The sequence below is a fragment of the Colletotrichum gloeosporioides genome (assembly GCF_011800055.1).
Source record: "Colletotrichum gloeosporioides strain Lc1 chromosome Unknown consensus_50, whole genome shotgun sequence".
Lineage (NCBI taxonomy): Eukaryota > Fungi > Ascomycota > Sordariomycetes > Glomerellales > Glomerellaceae > Colletotrichum > Colletotrichum gloeosporioides.
The window spans coordinates 855,035-873,672 of record NW_025544695.1 but is presented as its reverse complement, the minus strand read 5'-3'; the positions used below and the strand labels follow the sequence as shown (position 1 = coordinate 873,672).

Here is an 18,638-nt window from a genome sequence, read left to right as displayed (position 1 = left end):
AGAGAGTTTTGCTCACTCTAAAGTACAATGGGGAATTTCATCGTCTGGTCTACATGGCAATTGTACGATAGAGAGCCGCGCTCATTGTTACCATTGAGTCCCATTTTACGGGTTGGTACTTCTGTGTTGAGGCCAATCGTCCAGAGAACTAGTTCATTGACTCGAGGAGGGTGAAAATTGCAGTGAATTGGGAAATTTGCTTCAACCTGAGCTTCTCATGCATGATGATTGGACGCCGGTTGCAGCCGGCTCGGGAGCGGGCTAAGTTGCAGTGAACCAATTATGCAGTCCGGCAGCCTTGGCAACCAAAATAGGTAGACCGTTGGCACGAGACAGATTTCCAGCGAACGCACCGGGCGAGTGTCTTTTCCATACCTCTATCCAAGTTACCGAAATCCGCCGTTGCAGTCATCCTGTCAGAGCCGGTCATGAGTGAATGAAGTTTCCTCTCTAATGGTACCCAAAAGCTCAAAGGAAATCCCGGCTCTTCCGGATAATGGGAAAAGTCATATTTTTGTCACCGGGTTAAGGCCAAAGAAGAGGCGAGCTGAGCCGTCGTCGTCACCGTACAGTCTGCTTGGCGTTGTGTTGTCAAGCTGGTGTCCAGGGTTGCGATGAAGGAGCAAAGGCACTGCTGAACACTAAATGCGACGAAGAAAGGTAGTGTCTTCGTAAATTGCCCAGTTGACCATATATTCTGATGTGTTTCGAGATGTTCGATGTAGGCTTGGTCACAAAACAGACTAGAATTCCAGCGAATCCTTTACACTACCTAGCTGCATCAACGGAACAACTGGAATGCTTGACGGCAATATTCTCCGACAGATCTCTGAGTTACAGACTGTTGACGACCTTACAAAAGCTCGGAGAGCATCTCGTAACACAGGCATGCGTGTCCATCAATGTTAGCATTGGCTTTTAACAGCAGTAATTTGATGGGTATGGAAGTTTCCACTTGACTACCTATTCACTGGACCGGACAGCTAATCGTGAATACGGCAAAATGATTAGGTTAATAAGTACAAGAGGGGTTAAAGATGCAGTGAAGATGCAACGCAAGGCCGAGATCATGCAGGGATATCATGCAGGGTGACATATATGGCAGGCATCACTTTCGGCTCGCCTAGGTTCACTCCCTCCAGGGGCGATAAAATTGCAGTGCAAGCCTGCATGATATTGCTTCTTATTGCTATTGGAGCGTTTCAACATTGATTACTAGCTATTCAGCCTCGTGCAGAATTTCAACGGACGACCCCTGCTTCCACGAAGTGTTCTGCTTGCAGTAGCTTGATTGCAAACCAGGGATAGAGAATGCGGCCAGCAGTTCCAGTTTAGCGGGATGGATGGTGCGTTACAACTGGGAACTCTGAGGAAGGCCTCCAAAACGCTTCGAACAGCTGCTAGTAGCCGTTGGAAAAAGGCTATTGCCGGCTTCTTCTTCTGCGGTATTTGAGCAAAGAGTTGAAAATGCAGCGAAGGAAGGTATTCTCAAATACTTTGATCTGTAGGCTACAAATCCGTCTTAAGTCAATTTTTTGAAATGATCACTTGGACGACATGGATATCTTGATGTAAGTTCACGACGCTACACGGCTTGATGTTTTGTTCAAGCCTAGCTGACCTCGTCGCCAATAGGCAGAGCGAAGTTGTCACGCCGACTTTGTCTCGAGCGCGACAACATATTTCCTAGCTCAGTTGTTGACGAAATGAATATATTGCGTCAATTACCGTCTATAGAGATGCCAGAATTGGCTCGAGGCTTTGCCGTGTTCCTTGGAGGGGTTCTTGGCGGTTGTCTCCACCATGACACTTCCACAAGTCTGACCTTTCATCAAAACACAGGCTCAATTCACTGCCTTGAGAGGGGTTAAAATTGCAGTGCAGTATTTGGCTCGGGCCGCAGCGCGGCTGACGACTGATTGTGATGAATGACTGCCCGGCGTGGCTCAGACAGTATGCAGCATAGCTGCAGCCGCTCATGAGTGTCCTCGGGGGCGGTTGAGATTGCAGTGCAGAACTCCAGAAAATGGGTTAAGACCCAATGATTTGGGTCAAAATATGCAGCCTTATGGCCTTGAAAACCCGCGATCTTGGATTCAGCATAAAAATCTTTTGGGATAGACTGACGCTGAATGGGAACACTGGGACCTGAACTAGGAAGCTTTCAAGGGAAATGTCGGCATCTTACGGCCACTGGGCGAAGCTACATTGCAGTCTCACTGCCAGAGCGGACAGACGTGATAACCTACATCTATCACGTTGCACTTTGTTTGTATCAAGTCAAGTAGTCATTTTTGATAAAAGAACAGATAATGTTCCAATTTTTGGTTAGCACCACAATCAGTGACTACACTAGCTGGTTGATGCACCGTTCGAGCTGAGCTGTTTTAGGGTCGCGGCGAAGATGCCCCCTCGAGGGAGGTAAAGATTGCAGTGAAGGTGCAGCAATTGCACATTTTTCCCTGCACATTTGCAGCATCACCTGACCTTAATCTCAAAATAGCCCTGTGTTCCTGCGATGGTGGACATGTTGCCAAGTTTACCTTCAGAGCTGCGATGAAGTACTATATAACTATGCTGCGTAGTAAATTAGTATGATTAGAGAGAGGGCTTTTCAGAACCTCAAGCTAGATTACTGTGAGCTTTGCTGGGCATCTTACATCCAATAAGAACTAGCGTCACTTTCTTCTTAGGTAGGTATTAAATTAACAGTTTATTATCGCAGTAAATCTCTTTTTTTTAAGCTGTCTATATCGACAACAGAAGTATTAATCTTAATGACAAAATATTACTATTAACCCCTCAAAATCTCACAAAATACTTAAAAAGAACACGGAACGGATTACCCGTCCGCTAGAACATGTTGAGTTGCCTCGTGGGCGAATCGAACGCCCGATCTCCTCATTACTAGTGAGGCGCTTTACCACTGAGCCAACAAGGCCTTGATTGATGACTCACCAGGACGACGAGAAGCTCATGAGGTTGCGGTGGAGATGCTGTGGAGTTGATTGAGAGTCTGGGGTTGAGGTGTTGCGTGGGCAGACTTGGGTTGGCGACGATGATCGTGTAAGTCGGGTGAGGTGGGTTGTGACTTCACAAGTTCGTTTTGGAGTCTTCGAAAAAGTCATTGGCTGGGAGGATTGGGAACCGAAACTTTGTTTTGTTGTGACAAAGACTATTGATAAGGGTCAAGGAGTGTTGTCTAACTCCTTTGACAACCTTTGTGTTATGGAGCTAGGTCTTGGGACGACTCGGGATGAGAGCTTGAGCTTGAAACAATGTCTTTGTGTCAACACAGAACATCTACAGTAGCATGAAAAGTGGATGTCTGATAACTCTACATTTGTTCGACGACTCAGATCTCACCATACAAGTACCCAGAATGCTTGATACTTCTCGCAGTCCTTTCCGGTCTCACTTGAGTGGCTACATCAAATTTCAGCCACCTAGAACCGTATTCTACGATATTCTGCCATTTCGACACCGAAGCATAATTTCAACTCTCCCCTTTACTCTGAACCACTTCCGCGCCTTCGGGCTCTGCTTGCAGCAGAAACTGGACGGGGCCTCTTCTCCTCTCTCAGTCTGTCTTCGACACAAGTCCCTATTTGAAACTCCAGTCAAAATGGCAACCCCGTCCCCCGACGACCTCATCTCCCAGCTCCTCGCCCAACCCTCCATAGCCTCAGCCCGCACCCTCTCCAAAACATCCCCACCCCTCTCCCAAGCCTTCAAGGACAACCTGCTAACCATCCTTAAGCACCACATCGCCCCCTCCGCCTGGCCCATCGCGCTCTCCTGCGTCGACCGCCGGCTCCTCTCGAAAAAGCACCGCGCCGCCTTCGACGCCGACTTCGCAGCCGACGCCGTCGCTGATCCCCGCAACGCAGCCCACTGGGACCTCCACGACCTCTGCGCCCTGGTGTCCATCATAGATGGCCTGCTCTTCCACATCGGCGACGTCGGCCACGGGGAGAACCCGGGGGTGTACTACGACAGCCTCGCAGACTGGGAGGACAGCTGGCGCGACGGGCGCTCGTTCCGCTGGCGCGGGCAGCCTGAGCGGCATCCCCTGGGTGAGAGGAGTTATTTGGAGAGGGACCAGGGCGGGGAGGATCCCGAGAATTTTAGGTGGGCATTTCGGCGCCTTGCGGGGGTGAGGACGGGGCCGCTGCTATTTGAGGGCGTGGATATGGATGTCGACGAGGACGGGGAGGCGATTGACACCCGCCCGCGCCTGCAGTGCGCCTTCTTCCGGCTTGAGTTCCTGCGGAGAGCGTACTACGCCCGTCCGCTCTTCCCGCGGGGGGCGCGGTGGCAGACGCGCGAGGCGACGTTTGTGAATGGCGAGCCGACGGGCGTCGCGGGGGAGACGTACGCGACGAGGTTGGCAAGAGCAGAGGCGGTGTTCCGCGGGTGGACGAGTACGGACTTCACCGAAGTGATTTGCGCGTTCAAGGCGACGCTGAATTACTACGCCGTCGAAGTCGACGCGATGCTGCGCGACTTCGGGGACGCGCTGGAGAGGGAGCACATACCCTGCGGGGACGTGTACTGGACGACGAAGGTGAACAACGCGTGGAAGAAGGGGATCAAGGAGGACGCGGCGGCGGTGGGGTTGCGGTATGAGCGTAATGTCTTCTGGGACGACGAGGAGCGGGAGAAGGTGCTGTTTGAGGAGGAGGTGGACGACGAGTTTTACGAGATGAGGCAGCGGTTGTGGGATGAGCGGTTGATGCAGGAGGACCATGAGAGGAGGATGCTGCTGCCGTTGTCGCACGCCGAGTTTGATGACATGGGGTGCACGATTTTCAGGCCGTCGATCGTGCAGAGGGCGTGGTACCCCTACGGCGTCCGTTATGAAGACAAGCCCATTCTTCCGGAGGCGCAGCCGGACGAGGAGATGGCGCGGTACTTCCACGTGCTGTGCAGTCTGCCGCTCAAGTTCCTGGATAGGTTCATCAGGATGGATAGGGAGGAGAAGCGGCGGTTTCTGAAGACGATGTACCACGCCATCTCGCGGATGAAGGCATCGCACACGCCGCTGTTCTTCTCGGGGGAGGTGCGCGCGTGGTCGAGCAAGCCGGCGGACGCATCGGGCCCGCGGCACTGGGACTACAGGAGGGAGCGGCGGCTGTTCCCCGAGCTGGCGGTGCGCTGCGTCACGATGTCGTGCCTGTCTAAGACGTACGAGGTGTCCTGCGACCCCTGGTACCACGGGTGGCAGCTCTGGCAGGATACAAACCTGCAGAACCAGAACCTCTGGAAGTGGGACAAGTGGGCGCTGACGCCGTTCGCGTGGAAGCGGTTCCGGGAGCGGGAGCTGCGGTACGAGTTCTTCGACATCAATCCGGTCCTGCGCACGAAAGGCCCGAGCTGGGAGGTTTTGTGGCGGTCGCCGAGGCGGTATCTGCGGCTAATCTGGACGGGGCCGGAGGCGGATAGGCCGCGTTGGGAGGGGTATTTGCATCCCGGGCGGCTTGATCCGAACGAGTGCTACTGCCATGTCGGGGAAGGGTGTGCGATGTGTACGCCGTTGCCGTTGCCCAAGGATCTGCAGCTCGAGTGGGAGTTGTACACGCCAGAGGAGATGGAGGCGGAGCTGGAGTTTGAGAGGAAGCTGCGTGAGCCTGCCGAGATGTATGAAGAGCTTCTCAAGAAGTATGAACAGGAAGACTGGAATGCTTGAAAGGTAAGTCTGGTAGGTTTTATTTGTATCGTATGTCTGTGAAATTAGATGCTTGAATATGCCCTCAAAGGTTGAAAATATTTGGCCCAATATGTCTCTTTTTTTGATATGAAAATGCCTAGTGCTGGCTTAGAAGATTTCTCTATCGTCGTACGCCCTGACGCTCTCCAGGTAGGTCTTGACCGCATTATAATCCTTGCACACTGTGAGGGCATCGTCAATATGGGAAGGTCTCGATGGCGTAGCGCAGACTTACCGTGCTTCGAGTCCCAACCGTCGGAGCCACCGTTGTGGTCGGGGAAGGTGGTCTCGAGACCCTCCAGCGCCATGTCAGCACTGCACATGATGGTTTCTCTGAGGTACGAGAAGCAGTGGATCATGTGCCAGTGGTGGTCGTCGGGGATCTCGTGGCCGGACTTGAGACCGGAGTAGGTCTGGACGACGGCGAACTAGACGGTGTGTTAGTTCGTCTTTATACTATGCCATGAGTCAAGATGAGTGAGGTCTTACCAGGCAGTGAAGCTGGTGGGTGATGGAGGTGGTGAAGACGGTCTTCTCGGGCCAGACGATGGGGGTGGGCAGGTCGTGGTACTTGTGCGTGTCGTTGACCCATTGGAAACCCATGCCAACTGTTACCTTTGTTAGTATTCTCATCTCACCCCCCCTAGTTGAGGGAGATATCCAACTTACTCGGCATCAGTTCGTTCCAGTTGTTGAGCACCTCGTCGGTAAAGAACTTTGACGTGTCGTTGGGGGCGTACTTGCCCTCGTAGTCCATCTCGAACTTCTTGATCTGCTGAGGGAAGTGGCCGCTGACGCCCGTCAGGTCGCCGCCAAAGTCCCAGGGGTTGACGGGGGGCTTGTCCATCCTCTCGCGGACGAGCAGGCCGAGGATGACGAGCAGCAGTATCGTGTCGACGAACCACCGCGACGAGTTGAGCATGCTGAGACACCGGTTCCTCCTCTTCTGCGGCCTCGCGAAGTCGCGGGTGTACTTGTCGTCGCCGCCGCCGATGAGCGACTCCTCGACCTCGGTGCTGCTGCGGTCGTCGTCCTCGAGGTGGAGGTTGGCGTACTTTGCCTCTGACATGTCCATCTTTGCTGCTGCTGCTTGGTAAGGCGGATCTACCGCTTGGAAGAAATGAATGTAGATACTTTGTGTTATTAAAAAAAGAGGGTCACGATGCCAGACTTGACCGGACAATGAGTGAGGACCAACGAACAAATGCGCCAGCGCCAAGGAGAGAAACAGAAGGAAGAGGCGAAGAGAGAGAAGGGTGCGACGAAGGGGAAACACCGCCTGGCTCTGTGGTGCTTTTGTTCAGTCGGCCATGGTGGCTGTCCCTCGTCCCATCTCGCCAGTCCTTTTCGTTACCACATCGTCTCCGTCCCGTCTCGAACGAGAGTCTGAGGCTGAAGTTTCAGGACAGGGGATGTCGCTGTTAGAGTCTGGGGGAGATGGAGGTGGGAGGCTCTGCAGTGGCTGGAACTGTGTGGTAAGGAATATTTAGCGACCTGGGGAGGTCACATCAGGACGTTTCACCCACCCCGAAAGCGCCAAGCGGCCCCCGCAAGCCACCGCCAGCGACGTTGCAGCTCCTGGTCGAGTGTTTCCAGTCGCGTTTTCAATCCGTCCGAAGGTGGCCGCTTCAAGACTTCTGAGGCGCCCTATTCGTCGATCCCCTCGTCTCTACTTGCCGCCCTTCCGCCCTACCGCTCCTCTTTCAGACCAAAGACCAAAAGTGACACAGGCATGCTGGGATGAAATGTTCCGATTTTGCCGCGCTGCGATTCGTTGCGAATGGTTTTTAATTAATTTACTTACCAATGGCAGTGTCCTCGGGGGATAAAATAGATTGTAAGCTTGCTTTTGCTCCCCCCACGCCCAGCGGCAACTTTGGCAACACCCACAAATTAATCTCGAATAAGCTCCTTAGCTGCCCCCATCCCGCCCTTTCACCTCGATCGTGCATGAACCCATCTTATCTTTAAGAGGACGTCTAGCGAGCTGAAGGCGATGAGGCTTGACTCTAAATTGATTTAAGCATTCTTGGCTGGATGCATGGTGACGACAAGTTATTATATTGTCGAAAACAGGGCCGTCGTGCGAGAAGAAAAGGGATTGGTGTGACGTCGTTTCATTGTCCCCAAAAAGTCAATGGGATGATGCGCGACCCCCCATCGATCTTGGTCAGTGCCAAGGCGCACATCATTTCAAGATGCGCAAGTTGAAGCGACGGGTTGTGGCTGACAGCTTTGATGGCTCAAACCCCTGGTCGGTATGGAGGAGTGCAATGCCCAATAGACGAGGCTGGGTCGACAGGCAGGACAGACGTGGTGCCGTCTTTGGGTACTGTAGTGAACGTTCTTGACTGATGCCTCGGTCGGCACCAGATATGGCCAACAAGTGGCAAGTTACTTGGAATACTAACTCTGACCCATCAGATCCCGATCGACTGCCCCAAGTCAAGCCATCGGGATCTTCTACCAAGTACCTTCATACGTACATAACGCTCGAATCCAAGCAGGATCGGTGATGGTAGTGATCCAGAGCCTTCTGCGTGCAAATCATACAGAACCAATGCTGCCCGGTGGAAGTAGAGAACTAAACGGCTGTTGTTTCCTTGGGTCAGCTCAATCTTAGGATGCGAGCCCCTTGCCGTCCTGTTCCTTAATGCAGCCTCTCTTCCCCCCTTCCCGGGAAAGGCCATTGTATGACCATCTGCTGGCCATCCCCTCGCCTGGCACTCTCAGACTGATACAATGATCTCAGCGACCTAACCGCTTGAACCATATCCGAGTGAAGGCCAACAAGCTCATTGCGTGTATCAACTACATCAGTGACCCATGATCCTTCACCTTCGACATCCTCACCCCGGCGGCAGTCGTGAGTTCCAGACATCAACAGAAACTGTGGAAGTCTTCAACCTGCCGAATTCGGAAGAGTTGATTTTCGTTATTCGGGAACTTGCGTCCCATCTCCTAAACCAGTCCGACGCCTTGCAATCACGAAGCCTGCCTCATCCACATAGGCCCTGATCATCGCTTACACGTGAATACTCAACTCTCGTGAGGTACGACACGAGTCCATACCATGTAAACCTGGCATTGCCCGCCAGAGGCCTCAAAGTACGCGAGTCCAGATTCGAAAGTTGGGAGTGAAAAAATGGATTAAAAATGTAGCCTCAGCCGGCCGAGGTCATCTCCTTCCCGGCCTGGTGCCAGGTCTTGTGGCGGTAGGTCGAAAGCTGGCATAACATCTGCATAAAAGTCAGCCGCATTCACAGGCGATACCCCTCTCCTACGTGATCAGATGTTGAATGCTATTTGCTGAGTAATTTGGTGGTGTCTCCCGAGAAGCACGCGAGAAGACAAGCTTTCCTGATGTGTGTAAGTCACCACTACGCTGATTGCAGATTTTTAAGTCAACTGTCAATGTCCAACCTTTGTGGAGAAAAATAGCAAGGCCATCAGGCCTGCCTTCGTGTATTACGTTCCATGGGAGCAGCTGCAGCGCGCAGCCCAAACTCCCTATATGTGTAGGTATGAATATATACGGGGGTCATATCCATCGTGAGCTCATAAACGGTCCGGGCCACTCCATCCCCAACTCTCGGTTCGGCTGGCCCAACACAAAACTCCGAAAAACAAATAAGAAGAAAACATTAAACATTGCAGTGAGGGGGTATCAAGTGGTCTTAACCGGGTTGTATCCTCTAAACATATCGCACGGGAGGTAGTTGTTCTCGATGAACGGCGTCGCGACCTGGAAGCCGGCCACATCCCCAAACGCCGCGTCGGCGGGGAAGGGCCCCAGGCTGGAGCGGACGGTGCCGCGCACGGGGACGGGCTCGAAGGCGCCCTGGGACAGGGAGGTGTTGAAGAGGCGGATCTGCTGGTCGCAGGCGGTGCCGTTGGCGAAGATGGGCTGGTTGATGATGCTGTCGAACATGGACAGCGTGTACGGGATCGGCTGCTGGTCGGGGGCACGGCGCATGGTAAGGGAGATGCGCTTGTCACCCGCGGCGGAGGAGCCGTTGAAGTAGGTGCTGCCGCTGCATGTGGAGAGGGCACTGTAGGCGTTGCAGTCCGGGGCGAAAGTCGCGGCGTGGACGGTGGTGCCGTAGGCCTGGGAGCCGGTGACGGCGGCGGGGTTGGTCTCGGAGATGAGCTGCTCCGGGGCCCAGCGGAAGTTGGACGTGCCGTCGCCGAGGAGGTCCAGGAAGGGGAACTCGTATCCAGCTTTCTGTGCGCCAAGTGTGTCAGTGAGTGGCTCTACGGAAGAATGTCTCGGGAGCAGGTAAGTCTTACACTGAAGTCGGGAATGCCAAAGTCCTGGAAGCGGATGTCGTGGTCGTGTCCGGCCTGGACGACGACAGGGTACATGCCGGCGGGGAAGTCTGGCATCACGGCGCGGAGGTTGTTTTCCAGGATGGCGAAGGGGACCATCTGGCGCGCGGCGGCCATGGGGATCGGGAAGATGGCCATGGTGACGTTGAGCACGCCTGTTGCGTTGTTGGGGTGCTGGGCCCAGAGGGGGTTCGGCTGGTCGACGTTTGTGCAGGTCGGCGGCGTTACCTGGGCGGCGGTGGTCTGCATGTGGACGCCGAGGACGACGAGCAGGGCCGCGACGGAGGCCTGGACGAGGTAGGTAGAGAACGGCATGTTGAACCACGAAGACAGGCTCTCGGGGGCGTGGAGAGAGACTTTCTTGAGATCTGGGCATGGCCAGAGGGAGGGGAGGAGGGTGACCATGGTTGCTTTAAGAAGCTCTCAGTCTCTGAGTCTCTCTCTCGGTGCGACTTGGAGCTGACGGGAGAAGGAGGTATGATTGGGGCGGTGAAACATCCGGATGCGAAAAGAGGTTGAATCCTGGCGGTCGATCCGGGAAATATACTCTGCGGCGAGGTTACGGTACCGGTTCTTTTCAAGACCGGGAGCCGCGTCGATCAGTGATGGACATGCAAATTCCCGAAGGGGCTACAACGGCTGAACTGGACTCGTTCGTCGGCGGGGAGGGACACTTGAGGAAGGGGGGCGGGTTGATGTGACGACGATCCGTCCATGAGCCGACAAGAGGAAGACAGGGCTCTCCCGAGATGTCTTTCTTAAGAACGGATGCGACTACGATGAAGGGTGGAACGGAAAGGGCGGTTGCCAGTCACAGGAGGAGTGGTCTCTGGGATCCAAAGTTTCTGGCATTGTGGGACGACGGCGCGTGCCCGCACGGATGGGATGAGTTCATGGTTTGTGTGTAGGATGCATATTCGGGCGGGAGGGTGATTGGACTAGACGACGCTTGTTGTTGCTTGGTGTATCCATTGTCGTTGTGTACATGGTAATTAGGTGGAAGTGGTTGTGGTGGTGGTGGTGTGTCTGATGTGGTGTGGAAGCTTGGAGGGATGGCCCATGGTTCGGAAACGAAGAACCGAGTTCAGGCTTTCCACCGTTCGGGAAGGGAGGGACGGACGGTAGTGGGGACTACCTTCCATGGACGCAGCGGTTGACACTACGTGACAAGGGCCGCATGCGCTGGTGTTCGGGAGGGAGAGAAGCCAGACGCTCGGCTGCAGCCACAGGCTCGGATGGTTGGCGTTCCGGGCAGTTGGGAAGGGCCAGCGTGATCAATCGCCCAGCCACGGACACGGAAGCCCGAGGGACCGGCCGACCCAATGGCACGTCTGTTTCTTGCGGCTTCCATCTTTTCATCGAGATGGATTATTCTTGACTTGAAACCACGCGAGGGCAGCCGGCCAGGCGGGGAGGCGGACGATCGTTGGGCCATGCTTGCGGGTTGCGGAAGCGGCAGAGAACGCCTGCTGGACCCAAACAAGCGGTCGGTGGCTTGTTCTTGTTGATGTTTGTGGTAGTGATGTCTTACTGTGTGGCATGTACGTACAGCGAGGTTGTAGTGTATGCCGTGTCGTTATGGCCATCATATCGGACATGGGTGGTGATATGGTTGTTGTGGATGTGCCATCATGGTGGTGGTGACGGTGGGTAGGTTCGTCTCTGCATGTGCCGTACGTAGTGACAGACGGACCTGGCCCTGGTTTGGGCGCTGTTGACATTGACAGGCCGCGAGAAGATGGCAGCTGCAATGACTCAATGAGAGACAGGAAGTCGTCGGAAGGCCTGCGGGTGACGCGCTGTCTTGAAGGTTGATGAAGATCCGAGGTTTCAAGTCGCGACCACTCCGCAAAACTCGCCGCCGGCGTCATTGGCTGGATCTTTGGTGGAGTACGTACCGGATCACCACTCTATCTTCAGGTCAGGAAGGAAGCGATCTGGATGTTCAGCGGACTCACTCCTTCCACCAGCATTGTAACCGGTGCACTCTTTATCCGGTCTAGCGCGGGGTTTTGCCGAGACGCTGCAGCTGCAGCAGGCGACAACAGGGTCCTGCACCTCCCAGAAATCGGATTTCAACGGTTTTTGGTCCCTGAGCTGCTGCTTGGCGGCGGCACCTGCAGAGGTAGAGCACAGCAGAGGCTGTAGAACACACACAAGTCCATCCATCTGCACCTTTGGAAGGATCATCTTAGTCAGAGCACATGAGATTGCAATGTTTCTTCCCCAGATGCATCCATAATGCATCAATAATTCCCTCTGAAATACCCAAGTCCCATTTGCCAGTGACGATCCTAAGCACGTCAAGGTCACAGTATCATTCTGTAAAGAGGAACTTTGGGCAACGCAAGGCACGGCAGCGGGACCCTTGGGCTCTTGGTGCGGACACTATCGCCCGGAACTGAGCTTCCCGGCATGGGCTCACCTCATTTCATCTCAACACACCGGAAATCACTACCGCGTCAGCACAAATCCATCTAGAATTGAATTCTGGCGGTGTGAGAAGCACCCAAAAAGTATCTCACTCAGTCAGAGTCAACGCCCAACCTCTCTTTCTCTGTTCCTCTTCCTCCCGAGTTCTGAGACCTGCCAGACCTCGAGGATTGACAAAGTTCACAAGTACCCAAGTACACAAGTCCCTTACTCCCATTCGGTCCGCCCCCCTTTCCCATCAACGTAGCGACTTTTAGCAACTCACCCACCACACGACACGACACGAACCGCAACGTGCCATTCTGCAAACTCAACACGCCCCCCTCCCCTCCCCGCAGATCCCTTTCACACAGACAAAGTCAGGTCAAAGTCGGGTCAAACACGTCCGATCACACCCTTAAGCTACCCCCTTGCGGCACAGAGCCACTACCACCCCCAGCCCGCAACAACCGCAACACCCCCGAGCACTCATCCCCCCTTTCGCCGCCAATGGCCACCGTCGCCGATCAACCACCCCCGGCCTACCCCGGCACCGAGGAGAAATCCTCCGCGCCCGCCGCCGGCCCGCGCAAGACGCCCCTCGCCGCCCCCGTCTCGGCCTCCTCCACCCCGGCCATCACGCCCCTGACCCCCGACCAGCAGTCCAAGTACGACGCCCTCCTCGCCCAGGCCCGCGCCTGGTCCGAGGTCAAGTGCCCGACCGCCGCCCACGCCGACAAGTCCGGCCCGCTCACCGACTCGGAGCGCCAGTGGCTCACGCGCGAGTGCCTCCTCCGCTACCTGCGCGCGACCAAGTGGGTGACCAAGGACGCCGAGAAGCGCCTGCTCGAGACGCTCGCCTGGCGCCGCGAGTACGGCGTCGAGGCGCTGACCCCGGAGCACATCTCGCCCGAGAACGAGACGGGCAAGCAGATCATCCTCGGCTTCGACAAAGAGCGCCGGCCCTGCCACTACCTCAACCCGGGCCGCCAGAACACGGACCCCTCGCCGCGCCAGGTCCAGCACCTCGTCTTCATGCTCGAGCGCGTCATCGAGGTCATGCCCGCCGGCCAGGAGAAGCTCGCCCTGCTCATCAACTTCAAGACCTCCAAGAGCCGCGGCAACACCGCCCCCGGCATCGGCCTCGCGCGGGAGGTGCTGCACATCCTGCAGACGCACTACCCCGAGCGTCTCGGCAAGGCCCTCATTATCAACGGTACGTCTGGTCATTCTTTTCTTGCATGGGCTGTATCTAATATGAAAAACAGTCCCATGGGTCGTCAACGGCTTCTTCCGCCTCATCACCCCCTTCATTGACCCCATGACGCGCGACAAGCTCAAGTTCAACGAGGACATGAAGCAGTACGTCCCCGAGGAGCAGCTGTGGACCGAGTTCAGCGACGGCAAGCTCGAGTTCGAGTATGACCACGACGTCTACTGGCCCGCCCTCAACGCCATGTGCAAGGAGAAGCGCGACGCCAGGACGGCGCGTTGGGTGTCTGGCGGCAAGCTGATTGGCGAGTCGGAGGACTACCTTGGAGGTGCTGCCGAGAAGGGCGTGGGTGCTGAGGCGGCCGAGACGAAGGCTGCTGCTTGATTTTCTTCAATAGTTCAAAAGGACGGACAGAACTTCTTTCAGTCATATATTTCGTAGTATTCAGTATCTATAGACAGGGCGATAAACGCTCGGAGTAATGCGTAGAGGGAAATCAAAACAACCATTTCAAAGCTTTTTGATAGGTACAGCCAGCTTGTACTACTTCACGAGATGTTTCAATCCATAGAATATCAGTGTTACCTACAATTCTTTGTCCCCATCGTTCGAATGGATTGTCACAGTTCAACGTGAGACGTTGAGACCCCAGCTCTTATCTAATCGCCGATAAGGCTGCATCAACCGCCCCAAATTCCCCAGCGCGCCCGACCGCCACGACGACACAAGCTACCCCAAAAACCCTTGCAGCCTTCCAACGTCACTCCTAGCGCGAGCGCACTCTCGAAGCCACCCAGATTCGGACAGCTCGCATCAAACAACGAATCCCACAACACCACACGCCCAATGCTACCTTCATAACAGCAACCGTCCACGAAACAATAACGAAGAAAAACACAATGGCGAACATCCAAACAACAAAGAGCGTCCCCGGCAAGGAGACGCCGGGCCTGCGATACCCCTCCAACGGCAAGACAATCTACCACCGCCCCCTCAACCGCACAAAGACCGCCGAGCTCAGCCAGGCCAGCTTCGCCTACCTCTTCAGCGAGATGGTCTCGTACGCCCAGCGCAACGTCAAGGACATTTCCGAGCTCGAGCAACGGTACGCCCTGCCCTGCCTTCCCTTCCGTCCCCTCCCCATCCCCTCTTCCATCGCAGCACAGCTAACATCCACCCCCCACAGCCTCAACGTCCAAGGCCACTCAATAGGCCTCAAGCTCCTCGACCTCCTCCTCTTCCGCGAAGCCCCGCGCACGCAGCTGCGGCCCCTCACAATCATCAACCTGCTGCACTTCATCAAGCAGTCCGCCTGGCAGCACCTCTTCGGCCGCCAGGCCGACCGCCTCGAGAAGAGCGCCGACCCCGCCAAGCCCGACGAGTACATGATCATCGACAACGAGCCCCTCGTCAACGCCTACGTCAGCGTCCCCCGCGAGCTGTCCCAGCTCAACTGCGCCGCCTTCATGGCCGGCATCGTCGAAGGCCTCTGCGACGGCGCCGGCTTCCCCGCGCGCGTGAGCGCGCACAACCTCAAGGACGACAAGGAGATGTGGCTCGGCATGACCGTGTTCCTGGTCAAGTTCCGCCCCGAGGTGTTGGAGAGGGAGGGGTATTTGGGCAAGAGCTAGATCGGCTGGGTCGTGCTTGGGGGAGGAAGAGAAGTGTGGTTGTTTTGATGGCGTTCATGGGGCATGGGCGGCGTTTTCGGCGATGGTTATTTCACTTGTGCAGACGGCCACATCATCACTGGGCTTGTTTGAATCGTACGGTCGGAGTAGCATGTTCTCTGCGTTGATGAATAAAACTGTTCAATCTCGAAATCGGCCCATCACAGCGTGACCGGCCCTCTCGAAAACTACCACGCGATGCGTAAGCAGGTACCTCTGCCATCATACCTCCATCCTCCATCCATGACCCTCAAAAACAATGTCCGGGTATACCATAACGCCATCCCACCACCCTCCCCCGTCATCTCGCCATCGTAGCAAAATCTCCTCACCGCGGCATCCGACTACCGCNACCCTCCCCCGTCATCTCGCCATCGTAGCAAAATCTCCTCACCGCGGCATCCGACTACCGCCCGCAGCACCCTTGCCCTTCACGATCGGCGGCCCGCGGTTCATCAAGCCCGACAGCCCGAGATCCTTCCACGCGGCCTCCTTCTGCCGCTGCGTCGCCTTGGTGATGCCAAAGGCCGCGTGCTGGTCCGGCACCACGTCGTCCTCGTCCTCCGGATTGATCGGCTGGTGCTGCGGCGGCACGTGAACCTCGTCGTCCGGCAGCCTGTCCTTGCAAAAGTCCTCAAACAGGTCGGCGTCGCGCGCGCGGTGCATGTGCACGTACGTATGGCTTGCGTCCTTGTTCTGGTTGGGAGAGGGCGGACGGGTTAGTCTTTCCGGTAAGGGGTTCTGAAGGGTTTGGGGGAACGTCGACGAACCATTGCAGCTTGGTTTTATGGTCTGGGTATTTTTTGCGGACTTTCAAAGCATATGTGTGTTTGCTCGCGAGGAGTAGGAGTTGGCTGGGTTGAAGTTGATGTTGATGTTGACGCCGGACCTCAGCTCCATATGGACCCACCTTTCGGCAGATCCCGAGCAGGGGTGCCTGCAGCCGCAAGCTCATCGATCCAGACGTCACCTGCAACAACAGTTAACGGTTTCTTTTTTGAACAAGGAGCATCATTCAGACATTTTGGGTCACCATGTAATCTCGAGGATTGGAAATAATGATTGTATTAATAATTACGGGTTTCCTAGGTCATGAGCGCATCGTCTCTCCATAATGTCCCTGCCGATACTCGAGCAATCACCCTCGCATCATCCAACGCCACATCAGCCTATTACTCGGAGGTGTCCTTCACGCAAGGGCATCCCCATTCCTTGCACTTGATTCTCTTGGTGACGCAGATCCTTTTGATGCAGGTCTGGGGTCGATGGCTTCCGAGAGGGCACGCCTTTGCAACATGAAGCTGATTGTCGACGGCACCGTCGGTGACCATCTCTTGGGAGGCTTTGGTGGAACTGCTCGTATCGATCTCAGCCATGCCTCCGGGGGCGCTTCCGTCCTCTATCACGCAAGCGCAAGACCAACGCATGCAATGCCCACGCCAATCAAATTGTACGCACCACAGTCCCTTGTGCGCACAGGAGTGATGCAGCTTCCTTCCTGGTGGGCATTTGTCCACCTAGGATGAAGAGTGGGCTTCCGTTGCAGCGATCTCATCTGTGCGGGCGTTGCTGTCGACAAGGCCTCTTTTCTGCTTCACGCAGTGGCAAGACCACTTTACGCACCGCCCTCGCGTATCCCAGCCGAGACACCGCCTTCCCTCTGACGCGCAGGAGTCATGCAGCTTGTACCCGGGCGGACATTCCTCCACCAAGGATGAAGAGTGGGCTTCCGTTGCGGTGATTTCAACTTCGCGGGTGTCGTTGTTGTCGTTGGAGTCTGCAAAGGACTTCTCCATGACGTCCTCAGGGATGGCTCCGTGGAACGTCTGTGTCAAGTCGATCCCGAAGTTGCTTGCGATCATTTGTTTGATCAACTCCGTGGCACTGTTGAATGTTTCGAACGGAGGGGCTTGAGTGGAATCGCCTTTCGTAGGAGCATTTCCCATTTCATCCAATGTGTCGACGTGTTTGAGGACGACATAGACAAGGTCGATGACGACAAGTTGAAGGGGTTCTTGTGCATCATCAACGAATTTGATGACTCGACTGGCGACCTTGTTGATTTCATGTGAAACGACGGACTTGATGACCGCTTTCTTGTTGGGACTGCTCTTAGCGCCGCTGTCTAGTGACCTCAAGTCTCCAACCTCAAATTCAACCATGCCGTTCGCATGGTTACTGTTGTCGGTGCCATCTTCGACGAAGCGTGCGATGACTAATTTTTCGAGGTCGGCGTAGACGCGGTCGGTGACTTCTTGAGGGAAAGAGTCGATGACTTGGACGGCTTTACCGGAGGCAAAGGCGAAGCCCTTTGAAGCGATGGACTTGATGAACGCTTTCTTGTCGGAAAGGCTCTCAGCGTGGCTGTCTGTTGACCTCAAGTCTCTTCCGTCAGGGGAGCTCTGGACGGGACTTGTCACAGCGAAGGCTGCAAGCGAGAGCAAGGGCATCCACAGAGCGAGCTTGACCATGGTGGACGTTGTGTGGTTAATGCTTGAAGAGCCGTGTTGCCGTCTGTGGAGCTTGGAAGCAGACGTTGGGCAAAAGAGGGTTGGAAGATGAGGCTCGGCTGAGGAGAGAGCCGGCAGACGAAGTCTGGAAGATGAAGCTGTTGTAGTAGAAGATTTGTTGTGTGGTTGATGCTGCAAAAAGGTCTAGTGGTTGGGGGACGTGAGAGATGAAGTTGGAGAGATCTGGGGACTGGCGGGATCAAGGGCGGTTATTTATGATCCATCGCCTTGCCAGCGAGAGGGCTCGCAGTTGCCTGTTGCAGACGATCGGCGAGACTTCTGCGGTAGGAGGCGTGACGCTGCCTTCCATGAGTGGTGTCGAGAGGCTTCAGGGAAGGCACCATGACGTCGGAAGAGGCAGAGAAACCGCCGACAGGAAGGTACGAGGATCCCCAGTGGAGAGATGATCGGCCAAGAGACTTGTGATAACGAGGTTGTAGGAAAGAACCACTCTGCGGAGGTGAAGGAGAAGGGCACTGACCAGAGCAACTGCGTCGGCAATACTGGCCATGTCAAGGCAAGAAGCGACTGCCGTGAGGAGTGAAGCGACAGGAACCAGTCAAGGTGGGAAGGCACCCGACGCTCATGGGGTATATGCCGTTGCGTCGTCTCGGCCTCATGGGAAAGTGGAAGGTGGCAACAGCGAACTATCACGGAAGTTGGACGTATCTCTTGGGAGGGCACTCATCGGTGAGCCTTAAAACCACTTTCCAAGTGCCCTGCCTTCTCGATGCCAAAGGCAGGAGGGGTCTCGGTAATTAAAAGCATGGCCACCTCATCCGAGCGTCCCTCTA

The 18,638-nt window shown here is 55.4% G+C and overlaps 5 protein-coding genes across 5 annotated transcripts; 2 read left to right on the top strand and 3 right to left on the bottom strand.

Annotated features, from left to right (window-relative positions):
* Nucleotides 1-3,625: 3,625 nt before the first annotated feature.
* On the top strand, nt 3,626-5,689 carry GCG54_00000761 (uncharacterized protein; the record flags this gene model as incomplete). The annotated part of the gene is made up of 1 exon (XM_045400894.1): nt 3,626-5,689. One exon carries the CDS (start codon nt 3,626-3,628, stop codon nt 5,687-5,689), a length of 2,064 nt encoding a protein of 687 aa, XP_045263567.1.
* Nucleotides 5,690-5,818: 129 nt separating this feature from the next.
* Nucleotides 5,819-6,785, bottom strand: GCG54_00000760 (Oxidase ustYa; the record flags this gene model as incomplete). The annotated part of the gene is made up of 4 exons (XM_045400893.1): nt 5,819-5,892; nt 5,946-6,138; nt 6,200-6,318; nt 6,380-6,785. The coding sequence occupies 4 exons, from the start codon at nt 6,783-6,785 to the stop codon at nt 5,819-5,821; spliced, it is 792 nt and encodes a 263-aa protein (XP_045263566.1).
* Nucleotides 6,786-9,377: 2,592 nt separating this feature from the next.
* On the bottom strand, nt 9,378-10,444 carry GCG54_00000759 (uncharacterized protein; the record flags this gene model as incomplete). Its single annotated transcript, XM_045400892.1, has 2 exons — nt 9,378-9,935; nt 10,001-10,444. 2 exons carry the CDS (start codon nt 10,442-10,444, stop codon nt 9,378-9,380), a joined length of 1,002 nt encoding a protein of 333 aa, XP_045263565.1.
* A 2,517-nt stretch (nt 10,445-12,961) lies between these two features.
* GCG54_00000758 (CRAL-TRIO domain-containing protein C23B6.04c) lies at nt 12,962-15,295 on the top strand (the record flags this gene model as incomplete). The annotated part of the gene is made up of 4 exons (XM_045400891.1): nt 12,962-13,667; nt 13,720-14,009; nt 14,435-14,769; nt 14,851-15,295. The coding sequence occupies 4 exons, from the start codon at nt 12,962-12,964 to the stop codon at nt 15,293-15,295; spliced, it is 1,776 nt and encodes a 591-aa protein (XP_045263564.1).
* Nucleotides 15,296-15,724: 429 nt separating this feature from the next.
* On the bottom strand, nt 15,725-17,805 carry GCG54_00000757 (uncharacterized protein; the record flags this gene model as incomplete). The annotated part of the gene is given in 3 exon segments (XM_045400890.1): nt 15,725-16,126; nt 16,146-16,188; nt 17,000-17,805. The coding sequence occupies 3 exon segments, from the start codon at nt 17,803-17,805 to the stop codon at nt 15,725-15,727; spliced, it is 1,251 nt and encodes a 416-aa protein (XP_045263563.1).
* Nucleotides 17,806-18,638: the final 833 nt, after the last annotated feature.